Below are 24,055 nucleotides of genomic sequence, written 5' to 3'. Positions count from 1 at the left end.
AAATGCTTTTACTTAATTTTTTTTATACGATAAAAATTTGAAATTGTCATCAATTTTGTGATTATATTTAATTAAGGTTTTCAATCAGACAAATCAGATTAAGAATTTTTGATGATGAAACATTTCCCATACCTTAACGGAACATTTTATTATTTGCATTTTATTATCATTAACATTTCATTAGTAAGCTTTCATAAGTACTTTTTCTCCCTTTATAATATATTACAGTGAACTTTCACTTATGCACCGGTGTAAGGGGCCAAGAGAAAAAAGCGCATAAATGAAAGGGGCGCATTAGTGAAAAACTTCAAAATTCTAAAACGCAGCGTAAATTGCAGTGACAATATGAATAAATATGTTTCTAAAGATAAAATGTTAATATTTATACTGCTTTGGTATTTAATATAATCATAGAAAGAAAAAAATTAACATACCTTAAGACAATCTATTTTCTTACAAAATAATTTTAATACATGTTTGTATTTGTTTTTGACAACGTATTTTAAAAACAGTTTTTTTCAGTTCATATAAATGTGATAAGGGGGAGTTTAAGAAGCAAAATTAAATTGAAAATAGTCACGAATAGTGTCTAAAGCTTCTAATACTGCTGTGTGATTTGGAAGAACTTTATCATCCTCGTCAGTATCATCCACGTTCTCATCATCCACAAGTTCTAGTTACTTAGATATAAATGAACAGTTCCTCACAAAAAATTTGAGTTTTATGGGAGGGGGTGAAACATCACATGATAAATTTCTAAGAAAAGTACTTGACGTCATAATATACTGCACAATAAGTTGAACCTCCTCTTATTTACTCATGATGTCCATCTGACTGCAAATAAGTGATTGCGGTCTCTTTCATCTTTCGTATTCCAGGTGTCTTATTTTTCTAGAAAATAGCATGGGAGTAAAACGAACTAACCTCTGGACAAGAGGAATGGTCATTTTTTAAAAGATGAATGGGCTTTCATTGTTGTTGGTGCAACAGATAAGACACACTAGTCAAAATTCTAGAAAGAATGTCCTTCCAGAAACAGCAAAACATGAAAAGGTCACAGGGGGAAGAAAATTCAATGGGATATAACAACATATATTTCTTTTTATCTGTCACAAGGATTGCTTATTTTCTTCATTTTTAATTTAAAAATTTTTTTTTAGAAAAAGAAAAAATATTTAAAGGTTAAAAAAATTTAAATGCTAGCCTAGAATTTCGACGCATAATTGAAAAATTTATTTTTAGAGCGACGCATAAACGAAGGATGTTTACCATTATTTTCATACCTTATGTACTGGGACCGGTTAAAATCGTCGTATAAATTAAAAAGGTGCATAAAAGAGGTGGTACATAAGTGAGAGAACACTGTATATAAAATTTAAAATGAAACAAACAAAATGATTTTGTTTTGAAAGAAAAAAATTTATAGACATGCATATTTCAAGAAAATAGTGATCTGGTAAGCTGGGCATTACCAAAATACTAATTAGCAATGAATATACTCTTACCCAGTTAGGAAAACAGCCATAGATGGATATTTATTTCTAAGCTGCTTTTCTCAACACATACAAGATAGGGATATAGGAGAATATTTTGGACAATACCAGATAAGCTTCTTAAAGAAGATGATTACTAAATCAATCATTTATAATCTCTTTGTCCTTTTAAAAGATTTCTTTCATCTTTGAGGAACACAAAATAAACCAAAACAATTAAAATGCAAGTAAAGATTTGGATAAAAAATTAGGTAAAAACAAGTATAAATAATTATTTTTCAATTTTTGTCCACGTTTTAAAATTAAAAAAAGAAAAACCTTTAACTTTTGTTTTGAAAAATATATGCATGTCTATAGGTGAAATGTATTCGTAAATAGAGAGTAGCCACAAAAAGGATTCTATTGTGGCATCTAGTATTTATCATCTTCCATTCTGGTTTTCCATAAGCATTGCTGATTCTTTTGAGTATTATTGACCTTGAAATTTATATTTAAATGGAGAGTAACCACAGAATATAGAAAAGGAAACTATAATAATTCAATTTTAGAAAAATATTTTAATAAAATAAAATGTTCCTCTTTCTGAGAAAATTAAGAACTATGAAAAATGCTTCCACTTTTAGATAAGGAGCTACACAAATGCTAATTTTAAAAATCATATTTTAGTCCATTATTTTGCCTGATTTGCACACAATTATTGTTGAAACTTTATACCAATTAAAAATATTGCTTATCACAATAACAACAATACTATGCATTTCACTATACTACTATTAACCAATAACAACAAAGCTATACATTTCAAACTGATTTATAGGCATATATTAATATAATGTATCTAAAAATAGGTAACATTTACTTTTAATACACAGCAAACATCCTCTGGTATAGCAGGAATGACATCATTTATTGTTTCAGAACAAATGTACATAGAGTCGACAAAGTTTATTAAGTATTTTGAGCAGCTGAAAGAATAAATACATATTTCAAACTAAGATTCAATATAATTTGCGAAAATGGGAGAAAAAGAATGATTAATACATCTGATGATAAATATGTTTTGGATGAAATTAAAAATGTTTCAAGTGGCATCGGAGGTTAAGTAAGGCTGAAAAAATGTATTTAAAAGCAAATGTAAAACCGCAGGTTATTGCAGCTTGTAAAATACCTTTAGCACATTATGATGAGGTAAAGATATAACTCTCAAATATGGAGCATGCATAAGATAATTGTGAAAGTTGAACAACTGAGTGGGTTATTAGTATAGTAATTGTTAACAGTTCCAAAATGCTGAGAATATGAATTGATTTTAGACATCTTAATAGAGACATCTTAATCTGAATTAGACATCTTAATCTGAAGGCCATTTTATTACCACTTTCCGCATCATAAGTCTGTCTATAAAGCAATTTATGTACATGGTGTAAATATTTGTACAAAACAAGTACACCACATTAAGAGATTAAATTGTTATCTGAACTGATACATATTTTTGCATTTTCCTAAAAATTCTGTTTTTCTGATGTTGCCTCATCCTCTTGACAACATGCCTAAATATTACAAAATTATATCTCAATGGAATAGTTTTTCTTTGCATCCCACAAAAATTATTACAAATTATTTTATTTTTATATAATTTTAATTTTATATAATTTTAATTTTATATAATTTTAATTTTATATAATTTTAATTTTATATAATTTTATTTTTATATCATTATATAAAAGTAATAAATATAATTATACTTCTTATAGTTATCAATGGAACTCATAATTCACTATGACTACATAATAACAAAAATTTGATTAATAAACTTCAAGGGTTGAATAAAACAATTTCAAATTTTAAATGGATATATGAATTATAAAAAGTCAAGAATTCATAACTTTTAAAAGAAAAAGATAGATTGTTCACGAACCTATCAAAGAAGCTATAAGGCCAACTTTTATGAAGCACAGATTCCATTTCAGAAAAGCAATAATCTAAGTTTTCAGTTTCGTTCAAAAGTGTTATTGGTACATCTTTCAGATTAGATAAAGATATAGGCAATGCTGGCATTTTTATGTTGAAACCTAAAATTAATATCATGTTAAGGGAATCCAACATAACTAACAATAACTTTAACTACATAAAATTCCTAATACTAATAACTTTAACTACATAAAATTCCTAATACTAATAACTTTAACTACATAAAATTCTTAATACTAAACTAACTGAACTTTTTGTTATTTATATTATTTTAACTACATCTACATAGTTTTTTTTTAAAGGTTTTTATTAAGAGACCAGTTAAAAACTTGTTTGACACCATCGTTTGAGAATATGTCAAACAGATATATATTTTATAAACGTAGGTTAAATATAGTTATTTTTTAACAAATTCAATAAGTTGTTTAATAAAAAGTGTTAAAAAGTAATTTTAAAGCTTAGTGTTCTTATATAGTTTATGCTTTTTTAGTACAATCCTTCTTACAGCGACCCTGACTCACTTTAAATTTTCTGGTCTCCTTTAAGGGGGAACAATTCATTTCCACATTCTTTTTCATCTTGCAAGCAGCTAGTTTTTGTTTGTAGCATTTCATATCCTACTTTATCAAACTATTTTGTGTTTGAAATTTTTTGGACTTTATTAATGACTGTGAACATGGAATACCAAATTTTTATAATAAATATAAAAGCATAGATTTTACATTGTTATTAAATATTCTGTTTCTTGTATTATTTGAGACAGTTTTTGATTTCCAAGACTGATTCAAAGTCTTATCAATTTCCTTGTTCTCCAGGCTATCATGAATTTTCGCAACATTAGTTTTCATAACAAAAAGATTTTACAAGGTTGAGTTGTTATCCACACGCCCAACCAACAACTAAACTTTTTCCCTTTGTCTGTTGTCCCCTTTCCAACTGTTCCTAATTGTCTAGCTATGCTAATAGTTAAACTATAATTTGACATAGTTCTCAGGATCATCAACACACACAAATCATACCACTTGATCTTCTTCATAGGAAAAATTGTTTAATTGTAGAAAAACTTTCTTGTAATTGTAGAACATTGATTTAAAGCTATTCATTAATAAATAAAAAGTTAACCAAAGATATTACTTTGCTACACTTATTTTGTGGTAAGTGTAAAAAAAGTTCAATAATCAATCAATATTCCTCAGGATTCAAATTTTAGTCATCTACCACTTAATAACAATTTTTACTGAAAGCAGAGCAGTTGGCATCACTGTCATTCATATAGAAACACTATCCAGTAGTAAATAAATGTCTTTTAAAGAAAATGATTGCTCACAACTTGTTTAGTTCAACATGTGGAGTTAACAATTAATTTATCAGTTTTTAAAATTTCATTTTAAAATATAGCATGGCTTTGTGAGAACTGGCCAAGTATTTATGAGTTTTCATTAAATATTTTCTTTTTTTCATACACATGCAATCCGTCATTATAACCTCCATTTTTGCTTGGATTACAAGGGAAGTTATATCAAGTGTTGACTGTACACAATTTTTTTTAATTTTATTTTGTATTACTAAACTAAAGTAATAAGTTAAATATTTCTTGAGACACTTCTTTAGAATTAATCTTTTTTAGAGAATTTGAACGTTTTCTGAAGTCGAAATTTACAAATCATTAAAAAAAACCATATAAAAGGATAGACATTATTTCATAAAGACAGACAAAATATTGCTATTATAAATATTTCTTAATAACAAATTCATAACTCACCATTTTCAGATATAGCATTAACTTGAATAATTTGATCGTTCACGGATTTCATTAAACATGCAGTTTCATTACCTTTACCAGTGATGTCAAACAAAGTATTATCATTCTCAGACATGATATTGATATTTAAAGAAAAAGGGAGATGATTGCGTAATATAAGTAAAGGACTGATAAAAACCTAGTGAATGAAATTAAAAATAACATCATAACAAAAACTATCAACAATAGTAACATAAACAAAACTTAAAACAAAACATGTTACAAAAAATAGCATTACCTTAAATGACCAGCACTTAGATGATATTTTTTGTTTTACTACTTGATACCGAACACACTGATACTGGTTATAAATAGACCAAGGAATCTAATGTTGGAAATGGAATGCTATAATTAAAAACTAATTTATAAAAATATCTATTACACTAATATTATACCAGAGAAAAGAACTTAGAAGCTGCTTTATTTGATACAAAATTTATATATGAGGTAAAACAATTATAACTAAAATTGTAAAACTTATTTCTTAGTTGAAAAAATGAAAAGCTTTCTTTAATACAATATTAAGTCACACAACATGATATTCATTGGAAGGGGGGGGGGGAATTAAAATGAAAATATCTTATCGTTTTTATTTTAGTGATTTTAATTTTTGAAAAAGAATTTGAAGTTGGCTAAAAGGAGAAAGGAGCATTTGAAATTTGTGAAACTAAAATTAATTTTGTGTTTTAAAAAGTTTAAAATTCAAATATAAGCTAATGGCATAACATTAAGTTCAATATACTGTGTAACAAGGTGCTTAAATAAAATCAAAAACCTAAGATGTGGATTTTTACCAATAATTGATAAATATTATTGATTTTCAAAAATTCTCAATGATTAAAATAATTTATAAAATGCAATTTATACACAAAATAGTGAGAAGAATTTACTATAATATAAAAAATTTAATTTTTGGTATATTTGATCTATTTTTGATATAATGTTTGATCGGAAGAACAGATTTATACATCAGTTTTGATCTGTATAACTTCAGAGGCTAAAACATGCTAACTAATTGCTTTTAACTATTACTTAAATTTAAAAATCAAGCACAAATACATTTCAAAAACGTTTTCCTCGCAAGCTTAGACAAAGAGCCATTTGAGCATTTTAACATTTTCAATGCTACATATATTCATTCGGGATAAGAGTTTTTAGAACTATTTATCATTTTTTTAAATTTAATTTACTAATGTTCGATTTTTAGAATAAAATAATTTCATTAATTCATTGAATTGCAATTGTTATTTATTTTTATTTTTTTTGGTAAAAGCCTGATTACCACAAACAGTGGCGTACGCAGAATTTTTTCAAGGGGGGGGGGTCATAATTTTCAGAAATTACTAAAAGAAATTCGAGTATGTAATAAAGCACTATTACTTCCCTAATTTAGACAGCTAGACAATTTTGACTTTTTATTTCGACAACATTGTTTAGTTAAATTTTGTTTTTATTTTTTAAGTTTAAGAATATAATTTTTTTTATAATAAGAGGTAAAATATTTTATTTTTATTAAAAAGTAGGAATAAATCAAGCCAGAAAAAACTACTCATACTGTAACAGCTACCTAAATAATAACCATATAAATGTGAATATTCCATAGAAAACCAATGAATTTAACTAAAAAATGACTTACCAACAAATAGGGAATTAAACCAGTATACAAACACGCTAAAAATTTATTGATTTATACTGTAATATCCAAACGACGGGGTTTTTTGCAAGTTCGTTTAAAATGTCTTCGACAGCTGGGGTAAATTTTCTATGAATGCTTAAGAGCGCCAATCCATTCATTCTATTATTTCCCGCTGAGTTGCGTAAATAAGTCTTCAAACGGCGCAAAGTCGAAAAGGATCTTTCGTTTGCACTCGTTGAAACAGGTAGAACGACCAATATTTCTAGGAGTTTGAAAATGTTTGGTGTTATATCTTTATTGCACATTCCAAGAGCATCCGCCGCAGTTTTTGGAACACTACCTACGTCTTCACTAATCCTTTTTAATCTTTTATACCAAAGTTTTAGTTCAGACTTAAGGCTTTCTTTACAGGTATTCAAATCTCCAGCATAAAATTCCACTAATGCTTTAAAAGCCTTTATGTTTGAAGGTTGGCAAATGAAAGGATCGGCAGGTAGAAGACACTGAAATCCTTTCATAATATCACGATGCGATACAAATCTTAAGTTTAATTGTGTTATAAAATTTTCTATAAATGGAATAAAAACACTAACTCTGAAATATGTTTCCGGTGTCGATGAGGGAAAATTATCGCGATTTTTCTGTCTTCCTGTTATTCTAGGGATTTGCATGGAAGTGGAAGATCCAATGCTTGTTAGCATAAGAGAAGAAGAGCTGAATATTTCAGAGAATGTTTCAGTGGCATTTTCACACATTAATTTTAGATCTTTAATGACATCTTCTGCAAGACTCACTGCCTCTATCAAATCTATGCTTGTTTTTTGTAGGTATCTACAGAGATGGATTGTTATGGTGAAAACTTTGTAAATGCACAAAAGAGATATTACTAACTGGCAATTAGATACTGTGCACAGTAAAGAATTAGCCTGGGTAACTGATTCCTTATCCTTCCATTCTGATATTTTTTGTAGTGTTTCGGCGATAGGCTCGAAAATTTCCACCACAGCGGTTACTGAGTCATATCTTTCCATCCAACGGGTTGCACATAGCTGTTTAATTTTCTCCCTCTTAGAGCTGGTTTCCATCTCCTCTATTGCTGAAGATAGGACATACTGTCTTTTTGGCGTATTTAAAAAGTCGTATAATGTTTTCATTGTCCCTAAGCAATTTCTAATGCCAGTTATTTCGCATGCATTTGATACAGCCAAATTGAGGCTATGAGCAGAGCAATGTGCATAGAGTGCTGATGGGACAATACTTCTTACGTGGGCTTGTACACCATTAATTTTTCCACTCATTGATGCAGCACCATCGTACCCCTGTCCATGTAACTTTTTTATATCAACTTTCATAGACTGTAATTGGTCTAATATTGTTGTTGCTATTGCTTTTCCGGTTAAGTCATGCACCGGAATGAATTGCAAAAACTGTTCGGTGATGTTAAAATTTTCTTTATCGACATATCGAACGCATAACGATAATTGCTCTATACCTGCAATATCAGTTGTTTCATCTGCAAGAATGGAAAAGCAAGTTGCATCATTAATCTTGCTGACTAGTTTTTGCAGGATTAAAATATTGCAAACCTCAATAACTTCGTTCTGAAATCGAGGGCTGGTATACTGAGCATTTTTTCTGCTTGACTCTAAAATGTTCTTAAGAGTCGAATCGTTCTTACTCCGGAAACGAAGCAATGCCCGAAAATTTCCGTCGTTCTCTTCACCTGGTTGTTCAGCAATTATTCCCGAATCCTTATGTCCTCTTAGAGCGAGACCTTGATTTCCACAAAATAGGATGGTTTCAATGATTGGAGTAATGTTTTTTCTATTTTCTTCTGCTTGCTGCACTGTCAACTTGTTCATCCACAGGTTTCATCTTTCCAAATAAAATATCGTTTAATGTCCCAGCAGTTTCGATCGATTTTTTGTGATAAAGACATTTCTCGTGTTCAGAGAATCGCTCTACAGCATTTTTCCAGTTGTCAAATTTTACATTGCACAGTTGGCCTAAAGGTTGCTTTCCAGAACAGGCACCACTTGGGGCGAAAAGTACACAAAATTTGCAAAAAGCACCACCCTTAACCTCTGAATATGCAAGCCATTTCCAGCGATAAAGCCATTTGTACTGAAATTTCAATTTTCTTTTTCAGGAAAAACAAATGCTGGATTGGGTTCCCAAACATTTTTAAGTATATCCAGTTTTTTATCCTTGCATGTATTATCTTCTGAAAAAAGTTCAATGTCATATGGGTGGGAAGTAACACTTTGAGGGCCGCTTTCACATTCATCAGATTCTATTACGCTAAAAACGTTTTCTTCAGCGGAAGTATCACATTTCTGTTCAACAGAAAAACTTACATTGGTACTAGATGCTGTCACCTCACTAATTTCAGGTCGTGATTTTTTCTCAAAGTAATTAAAAATTGTTAAATTCTTGCGTTTAGACATCCTAAAGATCCAAGAACAGCAAATTTTCATTTTTGTCTGTATTATTTTGTAAATTCACTTTGTCTGAGCTCAAGGGGGAGGGGTTTAAACCCCTAAACCCCCCCTTGCGTACGCCCCTGACCACAAAAGTGTCCCAAACAACATAAGAGTTTTCACTAACTATAAGCAATACAGTGTAACGTCCCATATCCGGACGTCCCTTTTCCGGAAAGGTTGATTTCCTGAACACTTTTTAGCATTCAAAATAAACATCTATTCTCTTCCCCTCTCTTAAAAAAAAGTCTTTGGACACACGTTTTTTTCCTTTTCCACCTTCTAGTGATTTATGCATTGAACCCACAAATAAACAAAAAGGGGAAGAGAAGACCTCCCAAGACCGTAAGCATAAGCAATGCTCCTCCTCATGAATGCAGGAAAGGGGGGAGATTTGTTTTCAAATGAGTCCCCCCCCCATCTTTCCTATGCAGCTGGCTAGTAAAAGAGGCATTTCCTGGAACCATTTTATTAGAGTGTCAGGGGAAGAAGAAATACTCTGAAAAAGGGTAAATATATCAAATGTTAAAGTGGAGAGGGAGTCACTTTCAGTCACACAAGAAAAAATAAAGAGAACCCAATCAGCATGCCGCGCCTTTATGCTTGATTGATGGCCAATGATGGGAGAGAAAATAAGAATTTGTCACTGCCCTGCCCTCAACTTGAATAACAAGTAAGGAGGAAATGAATTTTCTTCTCCACCTACCCAGCTTAATGAATGAGGGGAATTTCCCCTTCTTGCTTGATTCCTTCCAGTTCAAAATGGCAGAGAGAGCACTTAATGTTTTCTTAACTGTCAATTTTTGTTTTCGTTTTCTATATTTTAAGCAATAATTATTTTCCAATATTTTGTTTTTGATTGATTAGATATCATTCTAATACTAAAACATTATTGCCCGAAAAATAATGTTTATTTATTTTTTGCTTCTTAGATTCAGATCGTTTATTAGATCATTTTAAGCTTTGTTTACCTTAGGGGTCTATTGTACGGAAAAATCTAATAACCGGACTAGCAAAAGTCCCACCGATTCCGGATGCGCGACTTTCCACTGTACTTTAAAATATTAACAGAAAATTGTTACAATTCAAACAGCAGTAAATGTTGCATGGTTTAAACTTCTTATGCAAAAGTTTTTATTTTGCTTCATGACTGTTAAAAAAATATTTTTTCATATTTTACATTTTTAATAATGTTTACTAATGCTTCTGTCGCTAAACTTGGAAGGTGACTGGTTTGTTAGATATATCAGTTAATTTAGAAAATATGACTTCATGATATTTGCCTTTAAACGTCAATTTGTCTGTTAGTTCCTTCATATTAAATCATCATGTTATAGTATCTAAGGGGATCCTGTCAAGTATATTAGTTTTTAAAACTTTTATTAGTTATTTTTTAAATATAGTAGATATGAATTGATAGATTTAAAATACAGTGGAGATTCGTTTATACGACGATCACTTATACGACGTTTACATTTATACGACGTTTTAGCGTGGTCCCAAATCATTCCTATTCATTTTAATGTAAAAATATATCATTTATACGACGCACAGAATCGGTTATACGTCGGTTTTTAGATTTTGTTCACGTTTATTTAATTTTTTATTTTTTCTTGTGTATTTTAAAAAAAGGCGGCATTTGCCAACATGAATGATTCAGAAAAGGGTGCCAACAAGAATGCTTGGATGACGACCGTAATTTTTACTAGATGACTGAAAAAACTAGACATTATTATGAAGAGGCAAAAACGAAAAACTTTGCTATTCATCGACCAATGTCCAGCGCACCCATCGATACTAATTATTTTGGAAAATGTAAAAGCTCTCTTTTTTCCTGCAAATTGCGCAAGTGCGCTTCAGCCATTAGATTTGGCCGTGATTAGAAATCTAAAATTGCATCATAGAAAGCAGTAAGTTCAACTCGCTATTCAAAGCATTGTAGAGACTAATAGCAAGAAAATATAATTAAAGGTAACATACATTCAAATTGCTCACTGCAATTTTTCTTCTTTGGTTATTTGTTTGTTTTGCTTTGTCTAATTTAGAAATTTATGTAAATCAACACGTTAAACATTAAAATTAACTGAAAACAAAGTTAGTTTCAGTTTTAGAAGTAAAAATCGATTATACGACGTTATCGTTTATACGACGTTTTTCGGTGGTCCCTTCGGCGTCGTATAAACGATGCTCCACTGTATATGTATAATTATTTTAACATCAATATTTCCCATATTGTGTTAATATACCATTAAAAAGTCAATTTAATAAAAAGAAATTTAAATTAATTAATTAATTAAGTTAAAAATTATTTTTCAAATTTTGAAGTAAATCAATAAAACAGCTAGAAAAGCTTAAAAAAATTGAAAGCTCAAGCAGAGATTGACTAAAGTAAGGGCATACGGGCAGTTGCCCTGGGCCCCCACATCAGAAGAGGGCCCTAAATCGAATAAAAAGTTTATATTATGTTGCCTTCTTTAATGAATTTTTTTAGAACAAAATATCAGTACTGTGTAAAATCCGTCTGTTTTATGTTAGCTTCTTATCATTAATCTATTGTATGAACACCATCTATATTTCGTAAATTTACGGCTTTCTACCGCTGAATTCAGTTAAATTTTCACAATTACAATGGACAAATTTGGCCAATCAAAAGCCTGTATTTTTACAAAAATACAGGCTACTGATTAACTTAATTGAGCCATTGTAATTGCAAAAATTGAGCTGAGTTCTGTCCTAATCTGAGTAAGGATATGAATTTTTCGCAGCTAGTTGACAAAGTTAGCAATCCGAAAACAGCATTTGGCATGATGGACAGAGAATTGTCAGAAAATGAATAAAATGGACAGAACGATATTTTGTCTTTTAAAGGTGGTAGACTTTATAGCTATTTTAGATTCTAGTCTATTTTCTTGTTATCTATAATGAGGTGAAAAATTTAAATACCTCCATGAAGTTCGGTTCTTCATTACTGAAGCAGAGGGGGCCCCAAAAGAAGTTTTTGTCCCAGATCCCAACCAGGCAAAGTCGGACTTTGATCTCAAGAACTATTTGACCACTTATGCGGAAATTTCGGGTTTTGTTTCTTAAAATTACATAGTTTAAAATGACGTGAAAACTTGAATACCTTAAAGCTCAAAATTCTTATTTTCATTTTCAATTTGAATAAAAATAGTAAATAGTTCAAAAAATAAGTCAAAATAAACAAAAAGTAAAACTAATATAACTGAAAACAATGTTCAGATCACCATTCTGACTAAACTATAAGGACCAAATTTTCCTGATTGCAAAATATGTTTATTCAGAGAAAGTATATTTTCATGCATGATTTTGTAACTTAAAATATTGACTGCAAATATTAATTAGTATATTTAATTCCCACATCTTTAACAATTAAGATTGCATGATATTACATGAAAATTTAATCAATACATCAAAGGTATTAAAGACTTAACCCATTAATTTAAGCATGGAGGTCACAAGAAATAAATCAACATACCTGGGTAAAGGCTGAAACAGGACTAAGTATTTTATTATAGACAAGAGGTTATATTAAGGACAACACTGCTGCCATCTATGTCAGCATTTGTGATGCTATCTATGTACAACAATATAAACTAACTCATTCAACACTCCCACTTTAGCTTACATTTTTGGGAATACTAAAAGAAAATCACAAATGTTCAGAAAAAAATAAAGATAAATCATTTTTGGTCCCAATGATTTTCCACAATGTTCATGCATAGTACTATTTACAGTTTTTGTTAAATAGTCCACATTTTTATTTATCATTTTCACTCCCACTGTCCGAAGCAATCCTTCTCCTTTTCGGTTCGTTTTCTTCTTAACTTTGACTATTGTCAGATGTAATTCTCCTCCTTTTAGGTTCACTACCTTCATCACTATCTGAAACAATTTTTCTGCTCTTGGTTGGCCTGTCTTCATCACTCTGACTGCCATCACTTGCTCCTTTTCTTCTTTTAGATGTTGCATTACCACTGGTAGAATCTTCACTTCCACTATCAGAAGCAATTTTCCTCTTTTTAGGCCCACTGTCTTCATCACTTTGACTAATATCGCTAGCCCTTGATTTCCTTTTTCTTTTAGACTTTTCTTTTCCACTGTCAGACTCCTCAGTTGATGAAATAAATGCTTTAGAAACGATTCTGCTCCTTTGCTTGGCAATAAGTTCATCTTCATTCTGTTTCTTTTGCTTAGTTTCTCTATTTTCCTTACGTTTTCATCTTTTACCCCCTTCTTCTCCTCCTTCATCATCAGTTTCACGGTCATCTCATGGCACACGTCTTCTCTGTCAGAGCCAGAAGCCTTTGCTACTTCATTTGATTGTTCTCTTTTTAGAACGTTCATCATATGATTGTGCCTTATTGGAACCACCTTCATTGTCAAATTGGGTTTGATTTAGGTTAATGGACCCCTTTGATCTATTTTAATCCCTGAACAGTAATTGGTTTCACCTAAATCTTTCATTTCAAATCTTTTACTTAGTTGCTTCTTCACTAAATTTTTAAGCCTTACTGAGTTGATAAAAGTTAATAAATCATCGACGTAGATAGTTACAATTACAAGCTCTTTACTCTCATTTAGTTTAATATACACACAACTATCAAAAGAGCTTTGCCTAAAACCCATTTCAACTAAGCTTTCTTCTAATGCCAGATACCAAAGCCTGCCACTTTGCTTTAAGCCATCTAGAGCTTTATTAAGTTTAAGAACTTTCCCATTTAAATTTTGTTTGTAATATTCACTAAACCAATCTGGAATTTTCATTTATATTTCTTCATTTAGTGTCCCTTGAACAAAAGCCATACAACATCCATTTGATCGATTTCCCAATCATAAATAGCTGCATAAGCCAACAAAACTCTTAATGTTACATAATGAACTACTGGGGAAAATGTTTCTGTATAATTTATTCCTTTGATCTGGGAGAAACCTTTAGTTACTAAACGGGTTTTGTACCTTTCAATATCTCCATTGACATTATGTTTTATTTTGAATATCCATTTGCAATCCACATTTTTTTTTTAAATTTTAGGCTTATTTACTATGTCCCAAGTTTTGTTTTTAATGTGGTCCACTAATGTTTCACATAAAGATTCTCTCCAATGCCTGGCATTACTACAATTGAGTGCCTCATCAATAGTATTAGGTTCAGAAAGAAGTTCATTTATGGCCACTAAAGCATTGGCAAAAAAAATAGGATCTAAAGTTGGCATTTGCAAATCTGGCATACCATTGGCATCAAAATTTTGATAACGAAGAGGAAGTTTAACTGTTCTTCCTATAGGTGTCATCTTCTGCAGGTCATTATCTACAGTTATATTATTACTCTCATCAATATTTACAAAATCGCCTCTATTTAAGTCATTAATGTCATACCGACCTGTGTTAATATCATTTTGGAAATTTATTTGATTATCACCCCCGCTAACATTATTATCATTTTGGAGTTTATCCAGGGTGCGTAGCCAAATCTTTGAATCAAAAATAAGCACTTTTTAAAAACTTTTCAAGCACTTTACAAAAATTTTCAAGCACTCAAAAAATTCCTATTGAATCAATGATATTATTGAAAAACAAAAACTTTTTATGAACAGTTTTAGCATTTAAAAAAAAACTCAAAAAGAAACGGATGTAAATCGAAACAATCAGTACTTTCCCACATCACCGAGTGAATTCAACTTGACTCTGAACTCAGAACAAAAGTACCCTTACCCCCTACGTCAAAAAAGTGTTAGAAGTAAAATAAAATAAACAAGAATAAAATTATAAATTAAAAAGAAAAACATTTAATAAGGATCTGACTCTATCCTCAGGTTTCAGTTTCGAGTGTGCGCGCATGCGCAAGTCATAACATGGGTACGACATGAAGTCCGTGTGAATGATTACGTAGCAAACACCCCATTTTTCGTGAAATGCAGTGGATCCGCCAGATATCACTGAAGGAAGAAAACAAAAATTTCGTGAAAAAAAAGCACTTTTTAAAAACGCCAGCTGAAAAAAGCACCTTTAAAAGCTTTTAAAAACGAAATCTCCCAAAAAGCACCTTTAAGTACTTTTTACAAACGCTACGCACCCTGTTATCTGATGTGATGTCAAAATCAACAATGCTCCCACTGAATAAAGAGTCATCACTTAACTCTGGTGAGCTTTTGTCACTGTTATTGTCATGATACATATCATGTTCCAAAAAATGTACATCTCGGGCTACAACAATATTACAATTAGTTGGATCAATTAGACAATAGCCCTTATCCGTCCCATTGTCAGAGCGTAAAACCTTAATAGGTTTGCCAGTTTGTCTTTCTACATATGTCTGAAAGTCTTTGAATTTTCCAAGAACTTCAAATTTAATCTTTATAAAATAAACAAAAGTCATTTGTGACAAATCGTCTATGAAATTTATGAAGTACCGAGAACCCCCTATTGATGAAGCACTCATGGGTCCACAGAGGTCACTATACACTAAGCCTAACAATTCTTTTGCTCGTGTAGCATTCCCCTAAGGAAATGGTTGTTTATGCATTTTACCTTTAATGCATGGTATACAATCACTAATTTTCCCATTGAAAGAGAAACCCTCAACCATATCTTGCAATCTAGCCTTTAATTACAGACACTTTTCTAGTTATTCCTTTATCATCATAAGTTTTTGATAATACTTCCCAGGCTTCTTTGCCACTAGATAAGTCCCTCAAATCATTAAAAACTGTTTCACTAATCCCTTCAACCATGTATGACAAGGCTTTGGCATCTAAAGCTGCATCTTCCTTTTCCCCTTCAACATAATCCCATAAATCTCTTTTAATTAAGTGCATTCTCATGGCAAACTTCCAATCAGCATAATTTGCCCTCCCACTTAATTTCTTATGGCTAAAAGAACCTCCTCCCCCTGGCATGATTATTTTTCTTTGTTAACTTTAAATTAAACTATTAAAAAATATAACTATAAAATAATGAATTTTCTATTAAAACATAGTTAAATTAAATTAGTTACAAAGTTTAAGAAGAAAAACAACATTTATTTAAGTGTTAAGCATTTAAGCCTAACCATGTGTTAACACATGCTACCATAATTTATCTATCTTTAATTCTAAAATTTAGCAAAGAATTTAAAAATAAATATATTAAACATAATAAATGTTAGCTATAAATTCCTTGGACCATTCTGGGCCCATAACCTAAAGACTTAACCCAATAATTTAAGCATGGAGGTCACAAGAAATAAATCAACATACCTGGGTAAAGGCTGAAACTGGGCTAAATATTTTATTATAGATAAGAGGTTATATTAAGGACAACACTGCTGCCATCTATGCCAGCATTTGTGATGCCATCTACGTACAACAATATAAACTGACTCATTCAATAGGTACTAATTCAGATTTTCTGTTTTTTTTTTATTTTGTGATTTCAACACATAATTTCAGAACTGTTAAAGGTAATTATTCAAAATATAATTATATTGTTGTGATATTAAATATGCTGGAAAGAAGTTTCATATACGTTAATTATTTGCTGAAATAAACTCCATTCTTTTGTTCACAAAATATCTTTGATCTGGAAGTTTGGGTAGGTATAAAAATTGAAGCAATATGTTTGTGTGAAAGTATGAACAATTGAAGCAATGTGTTGTATGAAGGTATGTGTTAGTCTGGTTACAGTGCAGTTCATTTACCTTACAATAAATACTGTTGAAAAATCATAAATTTATCAATTAACTTTTTTAAAATTAAGGGTAATTCATTCAGGGTATCTGCTACATTTTAGATTTTCATATTCATGACTAATTCCAAGAATTTTTCAAGACTTAACGAAGTTACTATTTTCTCCGTCAAAAACGCAACAATAAATTAAAAAAAGCATTATAATAACATTAATTGAAATGATAGGTATAACCAAAACTGCTGTACTCTGCATCTTCATATTTATAGATTTTAAATTTAAAAAACAGAGTAAAGAAAGAGTTGAAACAATAAAATAACTGAAAAAAATACAAAAGCAAATAATTTTTTTTCTGTAGAGTTATATTCTAAAGATACTTTTCTTGTTCATCTGAAAGGAAAGAAATACTCCTGATTTTTCGGTTCTCATTTCAGAATAAAAAAAATTTGCCAATGACTGGTTTGCTTCAACTAGAATTTTAAATTGAAAAAATTAAATAAAATAAATGATAAAAATTCTTAAATCACAGAAGAGTTTAAAAGACAATTCGCTCTAGAAATGTTTTTTCTTTCATTTTTTGAAAGAACACTACAATTTTTAAAGAACACGATAAAATCATTTTATATTCTAATAAAATATGCCTGAGTGGTGATTTTGTTAGGAATTCAGATATTTGGAACAGGATGAAATTGAGGGGGGGGGGATTCCATTTAAAAAATTAGATTTTTCGGAGACCAGTGGTGGAGGTAGCAAAACATGGTATTGGAGCAACAAGAAAGCAATTTTGGAGCAGAGAAACAAAGATTTGGAGCATATTTAATAAAAAGAATTAAAACAAGAATTCTATAACAAGAGTTTTTAATTTTGTTCATTAATAACATATCTTATTTTTTTTACACTTTTTTGAAGGTCCCTGCATAAACAAATCAAGTTTCTTTTTGGTATCTTCCAATGCTGTTAAATATTCTGTTATTCTCGACTTAGTCTCAGATAAGAGGATCTGTCCCCTTTCTATAATCGACATGTCTTAATTATTTAACCCATCTTTAATATTTTTTTCAGCTGTGGCTAAGAGATCTTGAGAAGATTTCAATTTTTTTAGCAAATCAATTTTAGCAGCTTTCAATCTGCTTTCCTCAGTTTCAATGTTTTCACATTATTTTCACTTTCTTTTTTTCTCAACCTCTAATCAAGCAGAATAATTTTTAAATGCTACATGAGTCCTTTTAATCATATCTTTGTCAACTTTAAAGTTATTTAAACCCACAGCTGATATGTGACACAACTTATCTCAAACCATTAACACTATGCAAATTTAAACTTGCCCTATTGTCAAGTAGCTTTTTATTCACACAAATGAACAAAAATAAAACCTCTCTAGTACTAAAACCTCTTTCAACATCGGCATTCCCATGTGGTATGCACAAAAGAGCTTTAAAAAGCTTTGTTATAAGAGGATATTTGATATTTCTCTAATTATATTTCTTCACAAAATAGTTTTTCCAAAACACATCAATTGGTGCACATTCATTTGAGTCAGAAGAATAACCTTCTGGTTCTCCACATAACAGTAACAAAGATGCCTCCTCAGATTTTATAATGAATGGGGTTACTGTTGCCAGATATCTTATTGACTTAATGGAAGTGTTTTCCATTCTCATTACAGGATGTAACACTTTAAGATGGTACAATAACCTACAGTACAGTTTTTAAGAGGTAATGCTTTTTAATAACTTTTTTGCACATGCCATAGACCTGGCACCTAAATACATAGAATTTTTTTCTGATGAAGATAAGGATGTTATCGCATTTGTGGTATCTAGTCCAACATCTATTAAATTTGAATTTTGCCAAATTTCTGCGTTTTCTTCAAAGATTTTAAGTCCTTTTCTGTTAAACTAAGAAAAGCAGAACTCTTTAAAAAACGCCCTAACAATGCTTAAACTAGAGACACCATTTCATCATACAGCAAGTGAATCAATGGTGTCTCAGTTTGGAAAAGACCTAAAATTTTTTTTAATATAGCCGAAATATTTCTTAAAAGAGCTTTTGGCAAAAGCAATTTAGATAAATTCAATATTGAGTAGCTCATACTATTTTTTAAATTAATAATTACTTTATTTAATTCTGTGAAAGGTAATTTAAAACTCTAATTAATTTCACTATTATTTAATGTTATTGAGTAAATTTTTCTCAATATTTAAATAAATGTTATTTGTAATAGCATATTCAACAAAATATTAACAAGATTAATATTGATCATACTGAATTTATAAAAATATGTAAAGAATTAAGCGAACTTTAATAAATTTATATTACAAATGTAAATTAGTAAATGGCCCCTAAATTTTTTTTACTTAAAATTGGTCACCTAGTACAGTTTTTCATTAATGAAATGATTAAAAAAAATTAAATCATTTCTAAATGCAAATACAATAAGTATTGAAGCTAAAGAAATTTTGTCAGAAGTAAATTATTATATTGTCCCTACACTCATAATGTTTAACAAATCTGTGATAATTAAAAATTTTTATATCATTTGCTTTTAATCAAATCATTAAGAGATGAATTAAAGTATTTTTGAATGACAAATCTGAGAAACATAAGATTTTTCTGCTGCTTTAATAATTCTGAAAGCCCCTCTCTTCATACTTATTTAAAATCCTGCCTTTAAATATTATTAAGTTCTTTCCTGAAACAAAATAAGAGCACTGAAAATTTTTAAAGTAATAGCACAATAATAAAATGCAATAAGTAAAAATAAAAATATTAGTAAAAAAAAGTAACAAAGTAAAATAAATGTTTAAAAACAATATGCAATTAGTGGATGATCCCTCAGATAAAAATTTATGTTCAAGAAACTTAATTAATTCTTATCTTTATTAAATTAAATGAATAAAAGGGAGATGGAAATTTTGAGGCTATAAAGTTTTGTGATTCTTGACTGCTCTGAGGATCAACATGAAAATATGTACTTAGTGAATGGTCCCCAAGTTAATTCCAAGATCATGGTACTATTCTGTAATTAGAATAGAGCAAAAAGGCCATTAGCTTGCCATTGACGAAGACGATTGCACTTCAATAACGATGAAATTAACAAGAGAAATACAATTTTCTTTTGCTATTAAAATTTGGCAATGTTTAGTTGGTTCCCGAAAATTCAATGGAAGTGTCGGTTCCATTTCAGAGAGTGGAAAATGAAACCTGAAATTGAGAATATCTTGCAAAATGACGCAGAGTTGCACATGAGAGTGCAAAAATCCTTCCCACTGAATCCAGAGCCCCACATGGCAGTAGCTTGGTTTCCGCAAAATTGTGACTTGGCGAAAGGGAAAATATCCCTTTTGGCGCAGATCAGAGCAATTTAAGGCCACTACTTCAATTTGGAGTATGTAGGAGCAGGTTTCCACAATTGGCGCGAATCGGCGCAGCACCTGCACCACTGGAGGATCTAAATCCATGATTTTTTTTTAAAAATAGCAAAAATCATGACAAATTTTGCTCAATACTAAAATTCATGACTTTCCATGATTTTTCATGACTTTCCAGGTGCGCGGATACCCTTTTCATTTGAAAAATTCATATTCAGAAAAGTAAAAAAATATAAGTTTCAAAAAATTTTTAAAAAGTTTGAATTGGAAAGTAGGAATATTTTAGAAAATTACAATGTTCTCTACCATTTTTGTTCCATTATTGAAATTTATTAATTAGATATTTGTCACTTACTACTAAACATTGTTATTTCTTGCGGATACCTTTAAACTAGGAGTCCATTGCTTTTTTACCAATTACAATATTATGAGGCTTAATTGAATAAGAAGGATTCAGAAATCAGTACAAATGTATCTTAAACTGAGGCTATGATCTTATGTGGGTCAACTGTTTAGGAATAAAACACACGCCTCTTTTAGTCATAGATGGAGAACTGATAAACTTTTGACGACTACTTTGATTACTTTTTTAAAATTTGTAATGAAGTTATTATGTTTTTTTTGAAATATGTACTTACTTATTGTTAGTTTTCAGTTGATGTACTAAAATTCAAATAAATTCAGAAAAGAGAAAAACAATATGCTAACAATATATTTTGATAAATATTACCTGTCAACTTATAAAAAATATTTACTGTTATTGTATCCGCACGGATTTGTAGCGCCACCTAGTATAACTTGTAACACTGAGTGAGAGTGTGTGTGGAAGGAGAGCTGTAACGAGCTACAAAAAAGCTCTCTTCCAAATAATAATAAATAAATATTGTGCATAAAATACAGTCCGCTTTTTTTCTGTTTATTGAGCGAGTTCATATTTACCTGAGCGTTGACATGAGTGGTCCGCTCACCAGGAGGAAAAATCAGCAAAATTGAAATAATTAACGAAAAGAGTTTCGTTTCTTGTTCCAAGAGATAACCATTGTGGACAGTGTTACGAGAAAACTGTGGATTCGTGCTTTCCCATTCAAGGTAGGATTGTTTTGATTTTTTATAAAATACTTTAATTTACAATGTTTAAGAATTGTAAAAAAGATGATTTAAGGCTTATTGCCTGTGAACTAGATCTAGAGATTAGTGATGATATGACTGTGGTTAACTTAAGTGATATAATTAAAAGTTGTGAAAAATATAAAACTGACTCTGAAGCTGTTAGTGATCTAGTAAGTTTAATAGCAGAAGAGCGCAAGTCTGAAGAATCGAAACAATTAAAGTTAGAGAATTTAAAGCTCGAGAGAGCAAAAACTGAACTAGAAATTGCACGTATTCGTGCTGAGCCAAAGGAGCTCGAGAGAACAAAAACTGAATTAGAAATTGCACGCATTCGTTCCGAGCCAAAAGAGAATAATATAGAGCTAATTGAATCTAATAATTCCCTAGATTCTTTGATTAAGAGCATTAGAACATTGACCATTAAAGTGCCGAGTAAACCCGAAAATTGGGGATTCTTTTTTACATCATTAGAACGAGCATTTATAGTTAAGTGTGTGCCAAATAAATATAAATCTGAGATTCTTCTTAATCAACTTGGGGAAAGATCGCCTAATATTATCACATATATAAGTGATGAGGATCTTAATAATTATGAAAAAGTGAAAGAAATAGTACTTAGAGAATTTCAGCCAACGGCTCAATCTTGTCTGGACAATTTCAAAACAACCATGCGACAGTCAAATGAAACACACGTTCAGTTTGCGTCACGTTTAACAACTAGTTGGGAGTACTATTTAAAATTAAGAAATGTGACAGATTTTAAAACATTAAATCAGCTAATAATTTCTGATAAACTCTTCCAAACATTGGACAGGGAAACCGCTACTTATATAAGTGTAAAACAATCGGACACCTGGTTTGAACCAATTAAACTAGGAAAGGAAATAGATTTATTTATGACATCTCGTGGAAAATCTTTAACTAAGAGCTCTTATAATAAAAGTCATAATGAAAGAAATATTTCTAAAACCTTTTTGTCTGATTTTAAGAGTTCGAAGTGCATTTTATGCAATGAAAATCATCCCCTTTATATGTGTTCTACTTATAAGAAATTATCTGTGTTTGAGAAAATGCAAATTGTTAAAGATAAAGAATTGTGTTTTAATTGTCTTGGTAAACATAAAGTGATGTCTTGCAAATCAAAATATTCTTGTGCTAAATGTGGTAAAAGGCATCATATTTCATTACACTTTAATTGAGAACATAATTATTCAGCGAAATCGAAAATAAAAGAGGAGAACATTATGAATTCAGAATCAAATAAAAAACAAATTGATAGAGGAAATCGAATTTACACCAGCAGCTTGCGAAGAGCAAAACACAGGCGCCAATATCTTTTCGGCCACGAGTAGTTATGTCTGGAATAAAAACAAAACAGTTCTTTTGAGTACTGCAATTTGTTATTTATGTGATTCTTTTGGAAATGAAAGTGAAGTTCGTGTTTTATTAGATTCGGGATCTATGTCTAATTTCATAAGTAAAGAATGCGCAGATCGCCTACAATTGAGAAAGAATAAAATAAACATAGTAGTATCTGGGTTGAATGATTCAGCTATTTCTGTTAGGTCTCAAGTTAATGCTACTTTAATAAATAAAGCCCGAACTTTTAACGCAGATCTAAATTTATTAGTTGTTCCTAGAATTACGGATCTCACACCCTCAAAGAAAGTAAACAAGTGTATGGAAGGGTTGGAAAACATTAACTTAGCTGATGCGTATTTTCACATTCCACAGAGAGTTGATTTATTAATTGGTGCGGAATCATTTTTTGAGCTAATAAAACCTGGGCAAATTTACCCTCCTAACTCGAATTTAATCTTACAAAATTCTGTGTTTGGTTATTTAGTTAGTGGAAGCATATCAAATATGGAGGATAATAAAATCCATTGTGGGTTAGTTAAAGAAACTCTTGATTTAGAACAAACTGTTAGAAGTTTTTGGGAGATCGAAAATATCGAAACTGAAATAATTGAGAGTAAAGAAAAAATTATTTGTGAAGAACATTTTAAAAACAACTGTGCTAGAAATTCTGAGGGACGGTACATAGTGAAGATGCCTTTAAAAGAGGATCCTAAGCATTTGGGAAAATCTAAAGAGTTTGCGTTGAAAAAATTAAATCTGATGTGGAAACGTTTAATTAAGCAGCCAAATTATTTATCTTTATATAAAGATTTCCTTCATGAATATTTAGAGATGGGACACATGTCAGAAATTTCGGATGATGTGGAGGAAGAAGCCACTTACTACATTCCCCATTTAGGAGTTTACCGCCCTGATAGGCAATCAACTGTCCTAAGAGTTGTTTTTAATGCGAGTTATCTTACCTCAGCTGGTAATTCCTTAAATTCTTTGCAATTAAATGGAGGCATAGTTCAGAGTGATTTATTTTCCATCATGACAAGGTTCCGTAAATATGTCTATGCCTTCACAGCAGACATAAAGAAAATGTACCGAATGATCTTAATTCATCAAAGCCAAAGAAAATTGCAGCGTATTCTTTGGAAAGAAAA

The 24,055-nt window shown here is 30.4% G+C and overlaps 1 protein-coding gene across 5 annotated transcripts in view; it reads right to left on the bottom strand.

Annotated features, from left to right (window-relative positions):
- Positions 1–24,055, bottom strand: part of Vps13B (vacuolar protein sorting 13B) — a 240,096-nt gene that overhangs the window by 54,217 nt on the left and 161,824 nt on the right. For all 5 annotated transcript variants that reach the window (XM_087154944.1, XM_087154946.1, XM_087154947.1 and 2 more), the window contains 4 exons: positions 5,504–5,590; positions 5,227–5,404; positions 3,412–3,565; positions 2,353–2,458 (listed from right to left, as the gene is read on the bottom strand). In XM_087154944.1, the coding sequence (XP_087011070.1) occupies positions 2,353–2,458; positions 3,412–3,565; positions 5,227–5,404; positions 5,504–5,590 (525 nt within the window). The remainder of the gene's footprint in view (positions 1–2,352; positions 2,459–3,411; positions 3,566–5,226; positions 5,405–5,503; positions 5,591–24,055) is intronic.

This window comes from Parasteatoda tepidariorum, chromosome 11 (assembly GCF_982258835.1).
Source record: "Parasteatoda tepidariorum strain Cologne lab strain chromosome 11, Ptep-v5.0, whole genome shotgun sequence".
In the NCBI taxonomy this organism is placed as follows: Eukaryota; Metazoa; Arthropoda; class Arachnida; order Araneae; family Theridiidae; genus Parasteatoda; species Parasteatoda tepidariorum.
This window is presented reverse-complemented; position numbering and strand designations above follow the sequence as displayed.